This window comes from Hyposmocoma kahamanoa, unplaced genomic scaffold (assembly GCF_003589595.1).
Source record: "Hyposmocoma kahamanoa isolate Upper Pololo Valley unplaced genomic scaffold, ASM358959v1 226, whole genome shotgun sequence".
In the NCBI taxonomy this organism is placed as follows: Eukaryota; Metazoa; Arthropoda; class Insecta; order Lepidoptera; family Cosmopterigidae; genus Hyposmocoma; species Hyposmocoma kahamanoa.
In genome coordinates this window covers 613,409-632,654 of record NW_020653745.1, presented here as the reverse complement: position 1 = coordinate 632,654, position 19,246 = coordinate 613,409, and the positions used below count along the sequence as shown (strand labels likewise).

Sequence of the window (19,246 nt, the reverse complement as noted above, 5' to 3'; positions counted from 1 at the left end):
TCACACGTAATACAATTATGAACATGAATTTTGATTCACTTCTCAGCGGCTGTTTGAATGTTTCATATTCGAATACGGGAGCGCGGTGCCGAATTTACGGGCACTATTCTTTGGCTCTTAGTTTTTAGGTTCCATAATTTATTTATTTTTTTTATTCTAATGTAAGTGTGCATTATGAATATATTATGAAAATATTCCAGATATTGTATTTTAAATTGAAGGAAAGAGCAACGTTTTCAGTAGCATTCTCTTGATAATTTACATTTGGCAAACAATTTGGCAAAAAACGGAAACAATCGTGAGCGCACAGTGAGTGATGACTTGGGCGACAGAGGACAGAGTGATGGGATGATAAGAGTCCTGTGTCACCACCAATAACTTAAAGGACGAGCGAGTTACTAGATTAGAACACGAAATAATAACTGAAAAGTATAATGATTTCGTGTTTATTTTCTGGGCACAAAATCAACAGTCAACACATCAGCAGGAATGATTAAAGTTGAATGTTTCGCGAATTTGATATCACAGGACTTCGGCGAGCCAGCTCGAGGGCGTAGCTCGAAGTTGAGAAATATAGCTGCTACGGCGTAGCGGATCTGCTGGTAGGCAAATCTTTCACCTGAAATTCGTAGTATTGTGTAGGCACGGATGCAACTGTTCGATTTGATGACAAATATTGTTTGCAGAATGCAATACTAACCTACCAATCTACTCATTCAATCGTGTAGACTATAATTGAGTCTATTAGCGCTAAAGTGGTGTAACCCACATTAAATATTTTATGTATCGATATCATTATAAATGATTCTAAGTACTTACATAATTATTATTCACTTGGATACTATTTTTATGTATAAAAAATATATTTTGATCAGTTAAGATTACTGTATATAAAACTGTATATAAATAATTTTGGGTAATTCTGTATCCCTTTTATGGAGTTAAGGCATTTTCGCGCTGAGATCCTCAATTATAATGCATAATAGGGAATCACCTTTAATTAAGAAGGTAATATATAAAAAAGAAATGCAAATACACTTAAAATAATAGAATAAAGATGGGTCGTAGAAAAGGTAAAGCTCTCCGCAATTTGCGCGTACTTCACCTGGTTAGTATTCGTCCCTGGAGAATCGTTTAAAATAGGTATACAGCAAACAAATTGCCGACGTAAACATTGTTAAAAGATAGACCTTCTTACCTATGCATTTTCGTGGGCCTTGTCCAAAAGCCATCAATATTCTCTCTTCATTGCCATTAAATCTTTCTGGGTCAAATGTCATTGGATCTGAATAATATTTGGGATTCACATGCATAGAATACAAATTAATAAGGACCGGTGTTCCAGCTTCAATTGTCAATTTGTCATCTATCTTGTAGTTTTTGGTTGGAACTCGAATTAGGGACGGAGTAATTGGATACTTTCTTAGAGTTTCTGTGAAAGAAATAGCAAAATATAGACAGAAATTATTTACTCATACATGTCAAATTCAAAATAATCTTTATTTCATAGGTAAGCATTATTATTACACTTGAAATTGTCACAATGGTTAAACTCTACCGCTCATTCGTAAGGCTTTCCTCTGAGAAGAATGAGCAAGAAACTGTAGGGGTTGCTCTTTATAAATAATATTTGTACACAATCAATATTTAGAATATATATTTTAGTTTTTGTTTTGAGACATTAGAGATTTAGACATTAGGGTTACTACCATGGATTTTTGTCATCCAAGTACGCAGAAGTTGTATAATAACCTTTAGTATAAAGTTTTTGTTTCACTATAGTTTTAAACCTCGTGAAAGGCAAATTTTGCATATCAACCGGAATCTTGTTATAGAATAAATGATTTTTTAACTTTGTGAAGACGACTATCAAGAATAGCTAGTTTATCTTTCTTCCTCGTATTAATTAACATTGTCTGTGACTATTTTTCATAAAGAAATTACTATTCCTCTTATCATAAATTACATTTTCATAAATGTACTGTGAGGCTAGTGTAAGAATGTTAATTTCCTTAAACTTATCTCTCAAAGATACTCTGGGGCCCAGATTGTAAATTGCCCCAACCGAACGTTTCTGTAGGACAAAGATTCTATTGATATCGGCAGCATTACCCCAAAGCAAAATGCCGTGTTGTTATAGACTAATTAACTATTCGTATGATAAAGAAGTATGATTCACAAGAATGGTGTTATACAGGATCACAACATTTTATTGTGGCAGCAGTAAATCCTTCAATCTCGTTTCAACATTTTCGGATTGTTTTCACGTGTACCTAATATGAACGTCGTGTACAATTCAAAATGGACCTTACTTGTGATAGAGGTTGTCCAGGGAAATAGTGCCACCTTACCTATTTCTGCCAAGCAGTAGGTAATGTGAGCATTACTGCGTTCCGGTTTTGAAGAGTAAGGATGCTGGTAAAATCACAGGTACATGAGACTGTCAACTTATGTCACAGGTGCAGTGGCAGTGTTCCTCAGATCTTTGCAATTCAAAGCACTGAGTGTCACTGCAGCTGCTAACACCAGGCGCACGACGTGTTAGTCCTGTCACTTGGTCTCATGAAAAAAAAAGTAAAATTTCTGGTATACTCTATGATCTATACAGTAGTAGATAACACATTAAATAAATGAACGTTATACGAAATTAGAAATTTGTTAGAATGCGTGTTGCAATGATATAAAACATCAAATACTGACAGTAACAAGCAAATAATGACAGTATTGTAGCTGTACTTTATAGACAACTTTAAATATTACTTCAGTACTACTTTACCTTTGATAATACTGTTGAGATATTTTAATTCAGAGAGATTTTTTGCATCCAGTTTTCCGTGTTTTTGTTTTGCTGCGAGCAGTTCTTGGTACAACTTTTCCTGAAATTACACAAAGCTTAATATATTTTAAAATTTTATTTTAAAAAATACGTAACGGTACCTACATATTGAAAGTTTACCTGAACTTTTGGGTTGTGAGCAAGTTCAACGGAGAGAAATGTAAGATTCGAAGCGGTCGTTTCAAAGCCACCTTGAAGGAAAACCGCAGCTTGTGCCACCAGAAGGTCTTCACCCATTTCTAAACGAAAACATATGATTTGATTATGTAATACAATATTTGATTCAATATTTAGTCTATTCACAAAGTTATTTAACTTTGACTTTTGTTTTTAAATTTATAATTTGCTCGAAATACAGAAAAACAATAGATAATTTCCCTCAAAATTATGATTAAATCTGTCATTGTGTGCGAGCCCTTTATTTTGAGAATCCCAAATATGTGCATGTGTGCGTAAGATTTGTAAGCACGTAGCTGAAAGGGGTAACGAAGTCACAAAGACGACGCCCACAGATTCCCAAGAATTCTAAGTTTAAGTAAAGGAATAATAATCAAAAAAGGAACTTATAACACTCGTATTTTACTTAATTTTGTACAACAACAACCATTTCTGGCAATTTTATGTATTACCGTTTCAAAAACAAGTCATAGCAAAGTGCTTATATATTTCTATATATATATATATTACCAAGATATTACAATATTTCGTAACAATTTAATGACAAGTTACGGATTTTTGTATTTACGCATGCGTAAGGTGGTTTTGTTAATAATAGAAAACTTAATGGAAGTTAAGCTTTACGATTTCTTTTGTAAATAAAATGGTAAATCACCTTTACTGGTCGCTATTAGAAACTATTACACATGATCTGATATCAATTTAGCAAATTCATTGTTTTTATTTTTATCTGTATTATTCCGCATTCAGACGGAAAAGTACCACTTTATGCCTTCTCACTTTGTTTACTTATTCCAAATATCGTTGTCGCTGCTACAACCCATTATACATCGGACTACTAAGCACAGGTCCTTTGAAGTGAGAGTTTAGTCTATAGTCTGTCAATGAGCGTCGTGTGAAGAGACGTTTTCCTTGGACGCTTCCCAATCCTTGGGTGGGAACTCTTATGTAACTTACAAATTAAAGTTTTAAGATTTCATTTGACGTCACAGGGATTCGAACTCATTTAAGTAGCATCAGTTCTCCCACAGAGCTACCATTGCTTTTATACTTTATTTTCATTAACGTATCATTCAAATAATGAATCTCTAAATGTCAAACGGGAGAGGTAATAATCTCAAGTTTGTTTGGAGTGGACTAGCTATTGAAATATGAGTCAAGTAAAGCTGAGAAAAATAAAATAAAACCGTTCTGAGAAACAAAGCTGTCTTCTAGTCAAATCATTGACAGGATAGTCGTTCACACCATCTTAGGGCAAATGAAAAATACCTGGAAAGACAATGGTACCTTCATTTTTTGTGGCAGCATCGTATTTCATTTTGATTAGAGCATCCAGAAGGTCTTTGTTTTCTTTAGGGGCGTGGTCGAACCCTCCTCTCAATTGAACTGCTTCGTGAAAAATTTTCAGAAAGTACGCGTTTGTTGATTTTGGGAAAAAGGTGAATCTGTCAAAGATAATTTTATTAGTAACGAGGAAAAATTGTAAATGAATTCGGTATTATAATAATTTACTTTTAAACAAGCTTTTTCTTGTCCTGTACTTTAATCTGTTAATTATAATTTCTTTTAGTATCGAACCTATACCTATGGTACTCACTACTGAACTGAAAAGGTTAAAAAAAGAACGTCGTGATTTTGCTAATTTAAAGGGTCTGAGTTGAAAACAATATAAAATATCAACTATGACGCTATTCAAACGCTTCCTGATTGGTTTTGTAGCGTTTGTTTGGCTTACGTTTGAATTTGTTGTCGTGGATTATTAACAAATTATCTTTCAATATTACATTGTATTATGTATTTCTTTATTTTAATTTACTCGTAGAAAAAGTATTGTATGCAATCATAATGTAATTAGGTCTTATAATCTCGTACCTGCACGGAGCTCGACTTTAAAAACCCTTATTATGCAGCGATTGCATAAAATACTACGTTAAATTGCATGACGTTGGAATTACATAATTGCTTGTAAAGGAACATAAATACATATATCTTTTGTATTTTACTCATGGACTCTTAATCTATTTATTGTTAAGCTGGTACTCACCCAAACATATCAACATATTCAGGTAAAAGGAAATAGCAGCCCCAAGCCAACTTTCTGTACAAGCTAAATTGCGATAACTCCTTCGTAACCTTTCTCAGCGGACCATCTCCAGTTAAAGTGGCATCACTTTCGATGCCGAATGATGCCGTGCCGATTATATCAGTCGTAAAATCTGTATACAGCGCCTGAAAAATAAAATTATACCATCTCATTATCAGCCGAAAGAAGTCCACCGCTGCACATGGGCCCATTAAAAATCACCACAATGACTGGTTTTTCGCTACTCTAAAACATATAAGAAGAAATAAAATTTCAGCGTCATTATCACCCGACCGATTATACTTCGCGTCTCTCTGCTGGCATGGGTCTCAACTAGGTTAAGGCCATAGTCAGTTATGCCGGCTTATATCAACAATATCGTGCTAGAGTTGTAAGTAATGACGTCCATTGTGAAATGTCTTAAGTTATTTATATTTACCTTAATATCTATGGCTTCGTTTTTACTGAGTTCATGGTAAATCCTTTGTGTCAATTGTTTTGATTTAATTTCGGCTAAGTCCTCCAGCATTCTCAGTTTTGCAGATGTGAATACAGGTGTTAAGTGGCGTCTTACAGAAGACCATTTAGGTTCCTGCAAATTAACACACAATTACTACTTAAACTGGGAGAATTTAAATAGATGTCTAGGTGTATATAATAATCAGTCACAATACACCAATAGTGGGGCACCTTGAGAAAAAACAGGTTAAGACTTCCTGTAGGATCACTTTCGCCGGTTACAGCAAATCTGTCTCTAAAGTTATCGAAGTCTTTAATGAGGATTCTTTCTGCAATCTTGGGGCAGTTAATCACGATTGTTGGCCGCCACAATTGCCAGATGCCCGTGTACAAAGAACCATTCGATCGATTGTAGATTTCCAACATAAAATCAGCCTAAAACAAAAAGTAACACATAAACATCACATTACGTAGTGAACATGAGACATTTGGACAAAGTCAAGGCGACCCAACACAAGCATACATTTGCTTAATGGGAAGACCTCATTTGCGACATGTGTACAATTAGAGAAATAAATGCATTTTAATTTTTTTTATCTCAAAAGAATATGCAAAGTAAGAAAAATATCTGCGAATTAACACTTTCATCTTGTTACGTTCTTGTTCATTCGGGTTACAAATTTCATGAAAAATCAATTCTTAACTGTTTTGTGGTCAAGCAACAGACAGATTTTTATACGGATTTATTGTATAAATAGTGAAGAAACTTACTGGATTTCCTTTAATGAGTAAATCGAGGTTCCCCAAAACTGGATGTGGTTCAATAAAAGGCACATTTAGTTTGGCCCAGTACTGCTTGACTTGCAACCATCGTAAATAGACCCATGCTAGCAGACATACACATGATGTCACGACAAGATATAAAAACATCGCTAAAACAACAAGGAACTGGTAGAAGCAATAATCTTTCAAAAAGTTTTATAAAAACAACATCAAAAAATTAAATAAAAAAGGTTCTCTGCACATAAAAAAACGTTGGAAAAACTTACTAAAACGCTAGTATGAACGATTTTTAATAATAAAAAAGTACCACGAAACGACACACATGTATCAAGGTTAAATAGAAACTGTGCATTAACATCTTATCATGGAATATATAATACTTATTACGTAAGAACGTTCCAAAATAAAAATTTTGATAACTACGCACTACTGCTATTTATTTTAAGGCGAAGTTTATTCATAAATTCTGCTGATCTGCATAATATTTTGTATCATAAACTTTGTGTTTGTATTATACGATTTGAGAATACTGTATTCAGTGTATATGAAGTATCAAAACGACTCGGCTCTGCAGTGTACGCAATTAAAAAAATAAGGAAACTTTCAGACGTCGAAACCGCTAGATTGGTTTACTTCAGCTACTTTCACAGTCTAATGACATACGGCATTTTGCTTTGGGGTAATGCCGCCGATATCAGTAGAATCTTTGTCCTGCAGAAACGTGCAGTTAGAGCAATTTAGAGAGATAAGTTTAAGGAAATTGACATTCTTACATTAGCCTCACAGTACATTATGAAAATGTAATTTATGTTAAAAGGAATAGTAATTTATTTATGAAAAATAGTGACAGACATAACATTAATGCGAGGAATAGAAATAAACTAGCTTTTCTTGATAGTCGTCTTCACAAAATCAAAAAATCATTTAAGGGGCAATGTACACGCTTCTATAACAAGATTCCGGTTGATATACAAAATTTGCCTTTCACGAGGTTTAAAACTATAGTGAAACAAAAACTTTATACTAAAGGTTATTATACAACTTCTGCGTACTTGGATGACAAAAATCCGTGGTAGTAACCCGTTTAGCTCACGGAGGTAGTCTCGATCTCTGATGTTTCAAATAAAAAAATAAATATTGTAAATGTTATTTACAAAGAGCAACCCCTAGAGTTTCTTGCTCATTCTTCTCAGGGGAATCTGCCTTACAAATGAGCGGTAGAGTTTAACCATTGTGACGATTTCAAGTGTAATAATGCTTACCTATGAAATAAAGATTATTTTGAATTTGAATTTGAATTTGCATGATGAAGGAAGTATGTACCATCTTCATTCACATGTTCCCCTGAGCTATTTAGTTATATATTTATGTGTAATGAAAATGTTATACATAGTCAAACTATTCCCTTCCAATTTAAAGCAGAACTACAAACTATAACAACAAGTCATGTTTAAGGCTAATTTATCTGTACCAGAATTTTCAGTATCATTTGTAATACAATTCTTGTACACATCTTGGAAATTTCAGACCAAACCCAGATAGTTGTTCAAAAGACCGAAGTGCGTAGAGATAAAGAGTAGGAGTTGTTTATAAACATTTATTGAATCGTCGATAGTCCAATTGTGTAAAAATTGTTATGTATGTATATACATACAAACATACATACGTACATACACACATACCAATATTCACATATTTGGACTTTAATAATAATTATAATACGTAGATCTATAAATACTTCAAATTTCATACTAGTTTATATATAATTTGTTTATAAAATGAATTCCGTTTCTTTAAATTAAAATAAATCGTAACACTACACATTATCGTAGTATGCCGTGAATGTTACGCATTACTAAATAAATGGCAAAGATTAACCCAAAAACATAAAAAGATACTACATTTGGAGATAATAAACATAAGCAGTTGAAGATAAACAAAAGGCATTGGATGTGACTTGAAGATACAATAATTTATCTACATTTTTAATAAATGGACAATACTTATCGTTTCAAAACATAGTTGCTACTACAGCTATCATATTACAAAAACGAAACATATACTGCGGAACAGCAAATACGTAGGTATAATAAAGACAATGAAAATAAATACAAATGTAGGCAAAAGAGTATATATTATATTAAGCATATCACTATTTACTCCAATATTGTTAATAAATTCCTTAAAAACTCGAAGTGCAAAACACTTATTGCAAGTTTAATGTGTTTATTTGGTACTGCTAACATAGAGCTCCTTGTGAAAGAGTTCGTCAAGGTCCAACCTTGTCTATTTGTACCGCCATGCGGTAATGTGAGCGTTACTGCGTTCCGGTTTTGAAGTTCGTGATGTTCAGATGTTTGTGATTCAAAGCTCTGAGAGGCACTGCAATTATTATGAACAGGCGTGTCACGTGTCTGGTGGTAGCACCAGACACACGACTTGTTCTTCTCACTTGGTATGATAAAAAATAATTGTATGTAAATTAGCAAACTCATAATGTAGTTTTTAAGAAAGTCTTTGACAAGGTTCCACATAAACCAACATACGTCCAACGCCCGTTACAATATCTATCTTGAACACACTCAGTAACGCAAGTGAATTGGAGTGGAAAGATGTATCCCGAAAATATGTGGCAGTATATCACAAAACAATTTCCTCCAGCGCTTCCGATAAGGCAGTCCTAACGAGAGATTTCGGGACTGGACGGTGTGTGGTGACCAGATATATGATGATGCTAGGAATGCGGGTAATGCTTACATTAAGGCAGGAGTTTTCAGTGACTGTTATAAGTTGTTTTGAATACACAATCATTTGGTCTAAAAATTAACTATCTGTCGGCCACCTTGAGCTGACCTTTAGTGATTTTTCAATTTATAATCTTCAACTCTTCAATGGCATGCCTTATTTCCAACACGTATAAGGCTACTATCACCCTTGGACGCATAATACTCGCCTATTAGTAAAAAACAGAATTAATCATTTGATTGCTCTTCAGACAAATAGATGATGATAGATGTTGATAATTGCTCAGTTTACCAATTTTATAAAAATATTTGATTAATTATAATATCTTCTTAGTTACCTATAAAATACACGTTGAATATGAGTTCTTCGAACAACTTAAACTTGTAGTCACCATAAGCATTAATCACCGGCTAATAAAGAGGCGCATTGTCGCAGGATACAAACATGGCGCGGAGTAATGGACCGTGGAGATTACCCACTTGATCTATGGCCGTATTTGTACCTCGATGACCCATACACTTTTTGTAGGTGAGTAGTCGTAGTTGATAGTATATCTTATGGAATTATTCTATAACCTAATCTCTATTCTTTGTTCATGGTGTATCTGAAAGAGCTGTCCTGAACCCGCAACTCTAATTAACGCGTAATTTTTGTTAAAGTCTCAGAAGCAACAAATCTAAGGCTTGAACAGTCTTATACATCAGCTAGTTTATATTGCTGTGTATAATAAATCTTAACTATTCATTATCAGTTAGTTAGTTCATTGGAATTTGGTTACACATAGATGAAAAACTTATTAAAATATAGTTAGGAAAGAACAATGTACAAAGTTTCCGTGTTGCCGACTACCAAATGTTCTTAAATATCTTTTTGATATATAGCACAGCTTTCTATCTTTACGAGAAGCAGTTTTCCTGGGCGTAAGGAGGTAGTTTTTTAAGGCAAAAGGTTTTATTGTCGCAGCATACGCTACTATAAAGTTTTATGGGAAGGTCCGGCGAACTTCTGACCCGCGGTGCTACTATGGTCTCTTGTTTGTTTAAAAAAAATCTTTAGAAATGTTTGTTACGTACTCATTACTTTTGTTTTTATATCGTCAGTAAAGAAACATTTCTATGATATTCGTTCTTTTAGTTCCAAAGATTTTTGAAGGAAGAGTGTATTTTATGCCTTCATTTCAAAACAAGTTTTGTTCAATGGAAATTAAAAATACAGAAAACAATGGAGTACCGCTAAAAATATGGAAAAGTTGTGGGGCAGTAAATTAAGATAATAAGCTTACCGTGGTGAATCATAGTACCACCGTAACAATGGAGATTATTTTTCGTTTACATTTGAGAGAGGAATATTTTATAAAGATGCCCTTTTGGAGGCCTCGAGCGGTCAGCGGGTTAGTCATTGGCCCTTGCTCCCAGGATTGTAACAATGCCGAACCAGAACCACAATGTTTTATCAATATTTAAGTTCCATCCTCTTGTTGAGGTTGTAGCAAGTTGTAGTTTACCTTAACAGTAGGATTTTTACTGCAGATGTACTTGATTACTGTTTTGTTGTCCTTCTTTAATCAATCGAAAATGGCCAATTATCATATCAGTCAATATCTGTTTGTTTGTGACAGGCATTTTTTTATCCATTTACACTTCACCTAATTGGAAAAGATTCTTGCTCTATATAAAAATGTCAAAAACATTAAAAACTCATCGCGTACATCCATTATCAACCGATTCGTCTTTTGTTGGTCCGATTACAATTGGCAAAACGTACTTTTTCAATATTTTTCATGTTATTGGGAAATCACTGAAAGATTCGGAGTGTTGTTCAAACGCAATACAATTGAAAATCGTTTAGGATCCAAAGAGTTGTGGAATATTTTGATTTGCGTTGGAATTGGGAGCACAATCATTTCAAATAGTCAAACTCATAGGGAGTAGAGAGAGAATGTTAGGGAGAGAAGGAACAAAGAAAGTAGAAAGAAATTTATTCAATGTCAGTCGATATAGCTCTGATATTGAACATAATACACTTAGAATACTAACGCATAGAAACCTAGTCCGCACACGCTAAGTGAGGCAAATTGAAGCGCTCCCAATGGGCCTACACGAGCGGGCGGCACCTTCAGTGCTCAAGGTCGACTTGCACCGCGAACAGATCAAGAATTTTAGCTAACAATGACGAAATGTGCGGTAAATGAGTGTAAAAATATGTCAGACATACATAAAATAGATACTAGCATCACATTCCACAAGGAAGTAACGCGTTTCAACTTGTATTTTTATATAAATATTCACTAAAACCGAAAATTAACCTACTACTAAAACTAGCCTACATGAATTTGATTTTTGCCTCACTTGTGACAATTCGTTTGATATGAAACTATCATTCTATGCGTTATTATTCTAAGATAATACAGATATAGAGTGCCACAAGGTACGGTACTGAACCACTGACATTACGTAAAAACGTACTAACAAGAATACTACCTGTCGAAGATTATCTGTCAGATTGTGATGGTCGCTCGAAGTCACCAAGAACTTATCCATCCCACCGGATTTTAACAAATAAAAAATCATAAGAGGTTTACTTTCTCAACGGAAAACACTTTTATACAAAAACTCTAGAAAATCACTGTTTCAAACCATTTTATTTATGTCTTTTATTTTTAAACACTAATAAATTAGAAATTGTAGGACAGCAACTTCTCGTAAAGATTTATTGTGTCAATTTTGTTCTTCGGAATGGTTTTAAATAGAACATCGGGTAGGTGTAAGATTTATTATTGAAATATCGTGCTTCTATAATTTCTTAGCTGGTTATTAGAGAAATACCTCCGTTGGGAATAATTTATTTAAGTCCGGTGGCGTGATATTTCGGAGGGAATTCCTTTCAGGTGTTTTCATTGTAATTTCAATCGTGTTCTTGTAAAATACTACAGTATTGTTTAGTTGACTAAATAGGCAATACAACACACCGTTAAAGTATTTAGATTGCAGGTATAGAGGTGGTGAATGTCACTTAGTATTTTGAGGTAACAAGTAGCGTACTGCGTAGCGCTCGGGACTATACTAGAGTTGACCATCACGTTAGGTCTGTTGCATGCGTTGGAATTGATGATTATACAGGTTGCTCCGACACATAGTGCTAGACTTAATAATGCTATATTAAGGCGGGACGGGACGGGAGGAACCTACCAGCAATTTATTATGTTCTTATGCTGATATATTTTTCTCGTGAGTTTGGGTGTAATTTGTGGTTGTCTATGTGTGTGTCCATGGCACCCGCGACACAGGGTTTCCCTAGTGCGGGCTATGTTGAGTGTGTGCGGTATTTATTTATTTATTTATTTTATTGAACGAAAATTGTTTATTTAAAAATTGAAAGTCGATTACAGATCCGCACAAACAGAAATATAGTAGGGAACCTTAGCGCATAAGTTAACTAACCAAAAAAGTATATAAAAAGACAAGCTAGTTGTAAGCCTCACTATGAGTCAAAGAAGTGTCCACTCAGTGCTCTCACCGAAATCACATTAATTAAAAAGATCCGGATCAAAAGTATTACATTGAATGTTAGTTTTAACAGTTACTTACAATTACTTGAAATTAAAAAAAATCTAGTAACATAGTAGAATTAAAACTTCTAAACGTAATAAAAGATTTCGGTTCATTGCAGTATTATGAAAAATATGTGCAATGTCAATGTCACAAAATATAAATTAGATTGCCTATATGGCGGATCCAATAATACACGTTTTTTAGAAGAGAACCGTGCTCAGAAGAATTTTTACCGAACAGCCTGTACGTGCATGCTTAGCAGCTGACCCGAACCGGTTTCGCGCCACAACACGCCACCGCACATAAGGGTATTTGGGCGTTCTAGCCGGCCAAAAGTCAAAATCTCAAACAGGTTTCAGATACAAAAAAAAACTTAAGTATAGTTCGTGATATAAATAAATAAAAAATGCAATTGTGTGGAGTTCGGCAGGGGGTTGAGTTCGCCACGGCTCTTCAACTGTATATGGACGGGCTGTCGGGTGAGCTCAGAAGCACCAATATTGGTTGTCATAGTGATGGGGTTTGCTTCAATCATATTATGTTAAGATGATGACATGGTGCTTTTGCGCAAGCTGCTACTTATTTGAGAGTTCTATGCTCATGGGCTCAGATACAATGCACTAAAGAGTGAGTGCATGGTATTTAAACCAGGTAGTAAGACGTATACCATAGTGCCTTCCATCAATGTATGTGGTATTCCTCTAATGCAGACAAAACAATTCAAATATCTGGGTCACTGGGTCTCCGAGGACCTGTGTGATAATGCTTGTCCGTTGCAATATGCTGACTCGCAGGTTTGCACGATATGCAGATGAAATGAAGGTAACGCTGTTTAAAGCATATTGCCAGTCCTTTTACACATGCAGCCTGTGGGTCAGTTACATGCGGTGGGCATACGGCGCACTGCGCATGCGGTATAACATTGCGTTCAGAACGCTGTTCCGACTTCCACCTCATTGTAGCGCATCAAACATGTTTGCTGAGAAACACTGCGTCGCATGCGTCTCAGTACAAACGGCATTCTGAGCGCATTAGCTGGTAGATCGGAGTCCCCAGTGCGTAGCCACTTAGCCTGACAATGGCTGGATGCGTTGATCTATCATCAGGTATGAATAAGTTTGTTTGATAAGAGTCATTTTAAAAAAATAACACTAGTTTAAGTATTAATTTAAATATTATGGATGAATTTATATCTGGAATAAATGGTTTTTAGCAGCATTAGAGCTCCTTGTGAAAGAGTTCATCCAGGGAAGTACTGCCTCCTTACCTATTTCTGCCTCAAGCAGAAGTGTGAACATTACTGCTTTCCGGTGTTGAAGGGTAAGGGTGCTGGTGAAATTACAGGCACATAGGACTTGACAACTTATGTCTCAGACTCAGTGGCAGTGCACCTCAGATCTTGCGATTTAAAGCTTTGAGTGGCACTGCAACTGTTATGGACAGGCGTGTCGTTTGCCATCAGGCGCATGACTTGTTCATCCTGTCACTTAGTATCATAAAATAATATTATTATTAGTTAAGAAACGACAGTAATAATATACAAATACTCCTAATAGAAAATAATGAAGACTGTAATAACATACTAAAATAAGAGAAGTATGGTAACTCCGTACAAAGTAGTATCGCAGCTTGTATGTGTACCGATGCACACATCCGCATAATAATGAACAGCGTGTTGGCACGACCAGTGTTAACGCAAGTGTACAGTAATAAATTCAATATGTTACTAGAAACCTCCAAGTTCCTTATTTAAGTAAAGGATATCAAGGAAAATACGACTTATAGTATATAGATGTAATTAATATAAAAGGGTAGGTTCCGGAGCCATTCACTTATAGATGTAGAATGTATAGATGGAGAATCCCTAGAGTTTCTTGCTCGTTCTTCTCAGGGAGGTCAGCGTAGTGAACGAGCAGTAGCTTAAATGTGACGTTACCAAGTGTAAATTTATTTTACCTATGGAATAAATAATCTTTGACTTTGACTTTGACTTATGTGCGCACAGCAAAAACTGTAAGTCTTAGAAACATGAAAACTCGAGAATGTGTTACTTTTATTTAGTGTAAGTGTACCCAGAAAGGTTTTTTTGACATTCAACCGCAAAGAGTGTGTAAAAGAGTAAAAATGTTTGTATGAAAAATCGTATTTCTCGAACTTACAAAGATGAAACTTAGTATAAATATTCTATAATACAAATGGTAATCGATTCAAAACTGCCCCTAAGTAGGGGTAAGTTACTATATCAAAATATTATGATAAAAACTTTTCTATACAAAATAGTATTCCTTACATTTGCAAATTTGAAAGTTGGAATAAACATTAAAAAATTTTATAAAACAATCCCTAAAAAGGGTGAATGAAACTTTGTAATTATTTTTTAACCCTTGCCCTAATTTGCGTCATAATTGGTTTAGAGGCATATCACAGAATAATAAAAGTACTTTACGTATTTAAATAGTAAAAGCTATTTTTTTTTCAATTGTGTTTTGGTACATAATGCATGTAAAAATTGTATGCGGACGAAGTCGCGGCCAACAGCTAGTCTAGCTTAGAGATATTCACTTGTTTGTAAGCTGGTTTATTAGACATTAAGTTAAAATATACAGGTAAGGTACATTAAAAGCTCAAATAGTAGAAACTAGAACTAGGATTAAATTATATGAATAAAATGGTGCCCAAGATGCTGGCAGCGTTTCCCTTGTGCTGATTGCGGAGGGCAAGATGGCGGCCCTTGTCTGGCTTAGCTTTCCCAGACAGTCTATTATTTTTTTAATAAAATTTTGTACAGATGGTTTTGTCAAGGGTTTCGGATCCAAAGGGTGCAAATAGGTTGCCGGAGCCGAGATCGAAAGAGACTTATTGCTCTTTATTCTTTCCGCTAAATCAGCTATTGTTTATTTAGTAGTAGCAACAGAGGATGCTCTAAATTACTTAAAAGTATTGGTGCATGGTTCCATAGCAACATTTTGTCTATAAGTAAAAAAAATGACATAATATTTACGGCGAAAAATAAAAAAGGCAAATAATTACGTTAATTTAATGATGAAAAATCAATCAATCTCAAAGAATGACAGCGAAAAACACTTTGGTCCGGTGCTGAAAAATATATATATAAAAAATATAAATATTTATGTCCATAATTATGTCCCTACAAAATGTATGGTAAAAAGTTTTTTGCGATTTCTGACATTTCGAGTACTCTTACCTCAGTTGGTCCCATAGCGACTATTAATCCATACCAGAGACGGGATCGAATGGCACAAAAAAGTTTTGTAAGAATTGCCTTATATCTTGCAGACTGTACCATTTTTTCAAAATCTGTGAATACCAATGAAAACATCTTCAAAATTCATGGGTAGTCTTCTAGAACCGTTTTCCTGTAACTATAACGATTAAGGTAGCCGGTCTTGCTGCCCCGTCTTAAATTTACACCGTGTATATATATGTGTGTGTATATATATATATTTAAAACATCAAGTGACGGTACGAATAAGTCGTGCCCCTGATGGTAAGCTACACGCCTGTCCCTAACAGTTACAGTGCCCTTCAGAGCTTTAAATTGCAAAGATTTAAAGGGAGCTACCACTGCGCCCGTCACCTTGAGACATAATTGGACAAGTCCCGTATGCCTGTAATTTTCACCAGCACCCTTAACCTTCAAAACCGGAACACAGTAATGCTGACGTTACTGCTTGGCAGCAGAAATAGGTAAGGTGGCAGTACTACTGGACGAACTCTTTCACACTGCTGCACTTTCTGCTACTAAAATGACCCTAAAATAATACGAATAATAAAATAGAAAATTATGAATTAACATAACGCACACACTCATGGCCCCGCAGTAGTGAAATTCTGTGTCGCGGGTGCCATGGACACACACATATATAACCACAAATTACATCCACACTCACAAGAGAAATAAATGTAGGCCATCAAATATTTCTCCCGGTTCGGGAATTAAACCCGGGACCTCTATCAACATACTGACCGTTTGGCCACGGAGGTAGATAAATAAGTCATATATTAGAGGAATATTTCGAAGTATGGTCAAAGGTCTTTACATAAAAATAGATATAAAATATATAACTCCAAGGTCAAGCCGTAGGCATATTACCTCATCGAGTGTAGGGTCACGGCAGCAAAAAATAATCTTGACTCCATAAAAATTGCGTAAAACAAACTAATCAAGGTACTTTTTAATTATATTTATTTAACACCGACATAAAGCAAAATTCATTTTAGCAAAATTAAGCAACTATCAGAATTTGGACCTAGACAAGTGCTAAAATACGCAATATTGGAAATCAAACCCAAGTATCGTCCTCGCGTCAACATTCCTTATATACGTACGCGAGGCACACTATAAGTTTAGTTATAGAAAAAAATACTATAAATGGTCATAAATTAATTTATTGTTTCTCAAAATATTCTCCGTTAGCGTCAATGCACTTTTTCATACGAATGAACCAATTTTGAAAACATTTATGTCACTCCTCCGTGACAATCTCTGAAACATATTTTAATACTCTTCGACAGCCTTTTCAGGTGATGAAAATCGTTGACTGCGTAACTGGTTCTTAATTATTGGAAATAAATAAAAGTCACAAGGTGCCAAGTCGGGACTGTTCGCGGGATAGCTCATAAGGTCAACGTTGTTCCCCTTTAAAAATTCATTTGTGTGTCTGGCCGTGTGATAACCGGCATTATCGTGGTGAAAGAAGTTACAGCGTTTACGGTTATTTTTACACAAATAAATGGTCGTGTACCAATCACTATTCACAGTATAACGATTCTCCAAAGCAACAGTAGCCACGTGTCCAGTTTTATAAAAAAAAAGAAGCAATCATCCGCGTAGAGGCACCTTCCACGCGCGCCACTTTGGTTGTTTTCAGCTCATCTCGAAAGACCCATACGCTCGATTGCTGCTTTGTTTTGGGATCGTAACTATACATCCATGTTTCGTCACCTAGTACTATGTCCCACACCAAATTTGACGCTCCTTCGTTGGATCTGGTAAGCATGGCATTGAACCAAGTGACGCGAACCGTTTTTTGAGCCTCAGTCAAATTGTGTGGGATCCACCGAGAGTATAGCTTTTTCACACCCAAATGTTTGTGTAGTATTGATTATATTTAACTCATGCCTATGCCTAAAGATGCCCGAATTTTATGGTATGTCACATTGTGCAGTGGACGGGCGACTATCACGAATAGACAACCAGTTTCTAAAATGACGCCACAATCTAAAAACAAGTGACAGATGAAACAAACTGCAGTCTATAGCCAAAGAGATCCATTTTCAAATGTTGTAATTACTTTTTAAATATTGTTTATATAAGTGGCCAGTCGGAAACTTATAGTGCGCCCTATGTACACCTCTTCAGTTATGTAGTAAGTAGTCGAAAGTGTGACATTAATTCACTCTAAGATAAACTTTAAAATTTTACTAACAGCATCGTAATATATTTGTGCAACTTTCTACATAATATTCCCTTTTGTCTTGAACAATAGAAATTGATAATTAAATTTAATGACATCTACAAATGAAATAAGACATCTATAATAAGTGTGAAATTAGTCTTTTAACTATGAAAGAAAGTAAAAACGAATCACAAGATGATGCGAGTCATTCTAACACTGTTGTTTTTTACCATTTCGTTTCGCTTATAAATGTGGTGCCCGCGAGAATAAAAAGGATAGATGCGTATATAGCACACGATTTTGATTAAAAAAATACAATTATAGTGCCTTAAATTAAAAAGAAAATTAAGATACAATGTAACTAGCAGCAGTAGAGCTCCTTGTGAAAGAATTCGTCCAGGGAAGTACTGCCACCTTACCTATTTCTGCCGCCAATCAGTAATGTTAACATTACCGTGTTCCGGTTTTTAAAGGTTAAAGATACTAGTGAAATTACATGAGACTTGTTAACCTTATGTCTCAGGGTGACGGGGGCAGTGGCAGTGCCCGTCAGATCTTTGCGTTTTAAGCTCTGGGTGGCACTTCAACTGTTATGGGCAGGCGTGCAGCTTACCATCAGGCGCACGACTTGTTCGTCCCATCACTTGATATTATAAAAAAAATGACGATAAACTTACTGTGGTTACAATGCTTTATCTTTTTTATACTTTTAGTGTAGTTCGACATCGTGATTCATGCGCAGTTACCAAGCGAATGAGAGCGAAAGAATGCTTATTGGTGATTTTTGCTTTGCTATGTCGACAACGGTGTCATTTTTTGAGCGGCTACAGTGTGTTTGCCAATATATTTGGTCGAAACACTACACATACAAATCATGGAAAAAAATGTTTGTTAAATGTAGGTATCACTATTCATAACAAATTACCAAAAGATATTAAAGAATCGAAAACAAGCACGACTTTAAAACAATCGCTCAAAATACACGTGGGTAGAAAACTACTTAATTTATTATTAATGTGGATTGCCATTTCGAACCCCTAGAGTTTCTTGCTCATTCTTCTCAGGGGAATCTGCCTTACGAATGAGCGGTAGAGTTTAACCATTGTGACGATTTCAAGTGTAATAATGCTTACCTATGAAATAAAGATTATTTTGAATTTGAATTTGAATTTGAACGTTATAAAGCAACATC

At 35.1% G+C, this 19,246-nt stretch overlaps 1 protein-coding gene across 3 annotated transcripts; it reads right to left on the bottom strand.

Moving 5' to 3' along the window:
- Positions 1-437: 437 nt before the first annotated feature.
- Positions 438-12,142, bottom strand: LOC113228327 (cytochrome P450 6k1-like). Of its 3 annotated transcripts, none has more exons than XM_026461591.1 (10): positions 12,052-12,142; positions 6,327-6,487; positions 5,787-5,990; positions 5,536-5,688; positions 5,058-5,242; positions 4,301-4,458; positions 2,957-3,075; positions 2,777-2,876; positions 1,199-1,432; positions 438-619 (listed from the first exon to the last, which is right to left on the bottom strand). In XM_026461591.1, exons 2-10 carry the CDS (start codon positions 6,483-6,485, stop codon positions 447-449), a joined length of 1,485 nt encoding a protein of 494 aa, XP_026317376.1. In that variant the 5' UTR covers positions 6,486-6,487; positions 12,052-12,142; the 3' UTR covers positions 438-446. The 3 variants fall into 3 exon arrangements, with proteins under 3 accessions (XP_026317376.1, XP_026317375.1, XP_026317377.1); XM_026461590.1 differs by lacking the exon at positions 12,052-12,142 and adding an exon at positions 10,366-10,393; XM_026461592.1 differs by lacking the exon at positions 12,052-12,142 and adding an exon at positions 6,605-6,661.
- Positions 12,143-19,246: the final 7,104 nt, after the last annotated feature.

Excerpts from the sequence above, each read along its gene's own strand:
- LOC113228327 (XM_026461590.1), bottom strand. Across the intron at positions 5,243-5,535 it reads ACGAAGCCATAGATATTAAG|GCGCTGTATACAGATTTTAC; the intron begins GTAAATATAAAT and ends TTTATTTTTCAG. Across the intron at positions 3,076-4,300 it reads TGCTGCCACAAAAAATGAAG|AAATGGGTGAAGACCTTCTG; the intron begins GTACCATTGTCT and ends GTTTTCGTTTAG.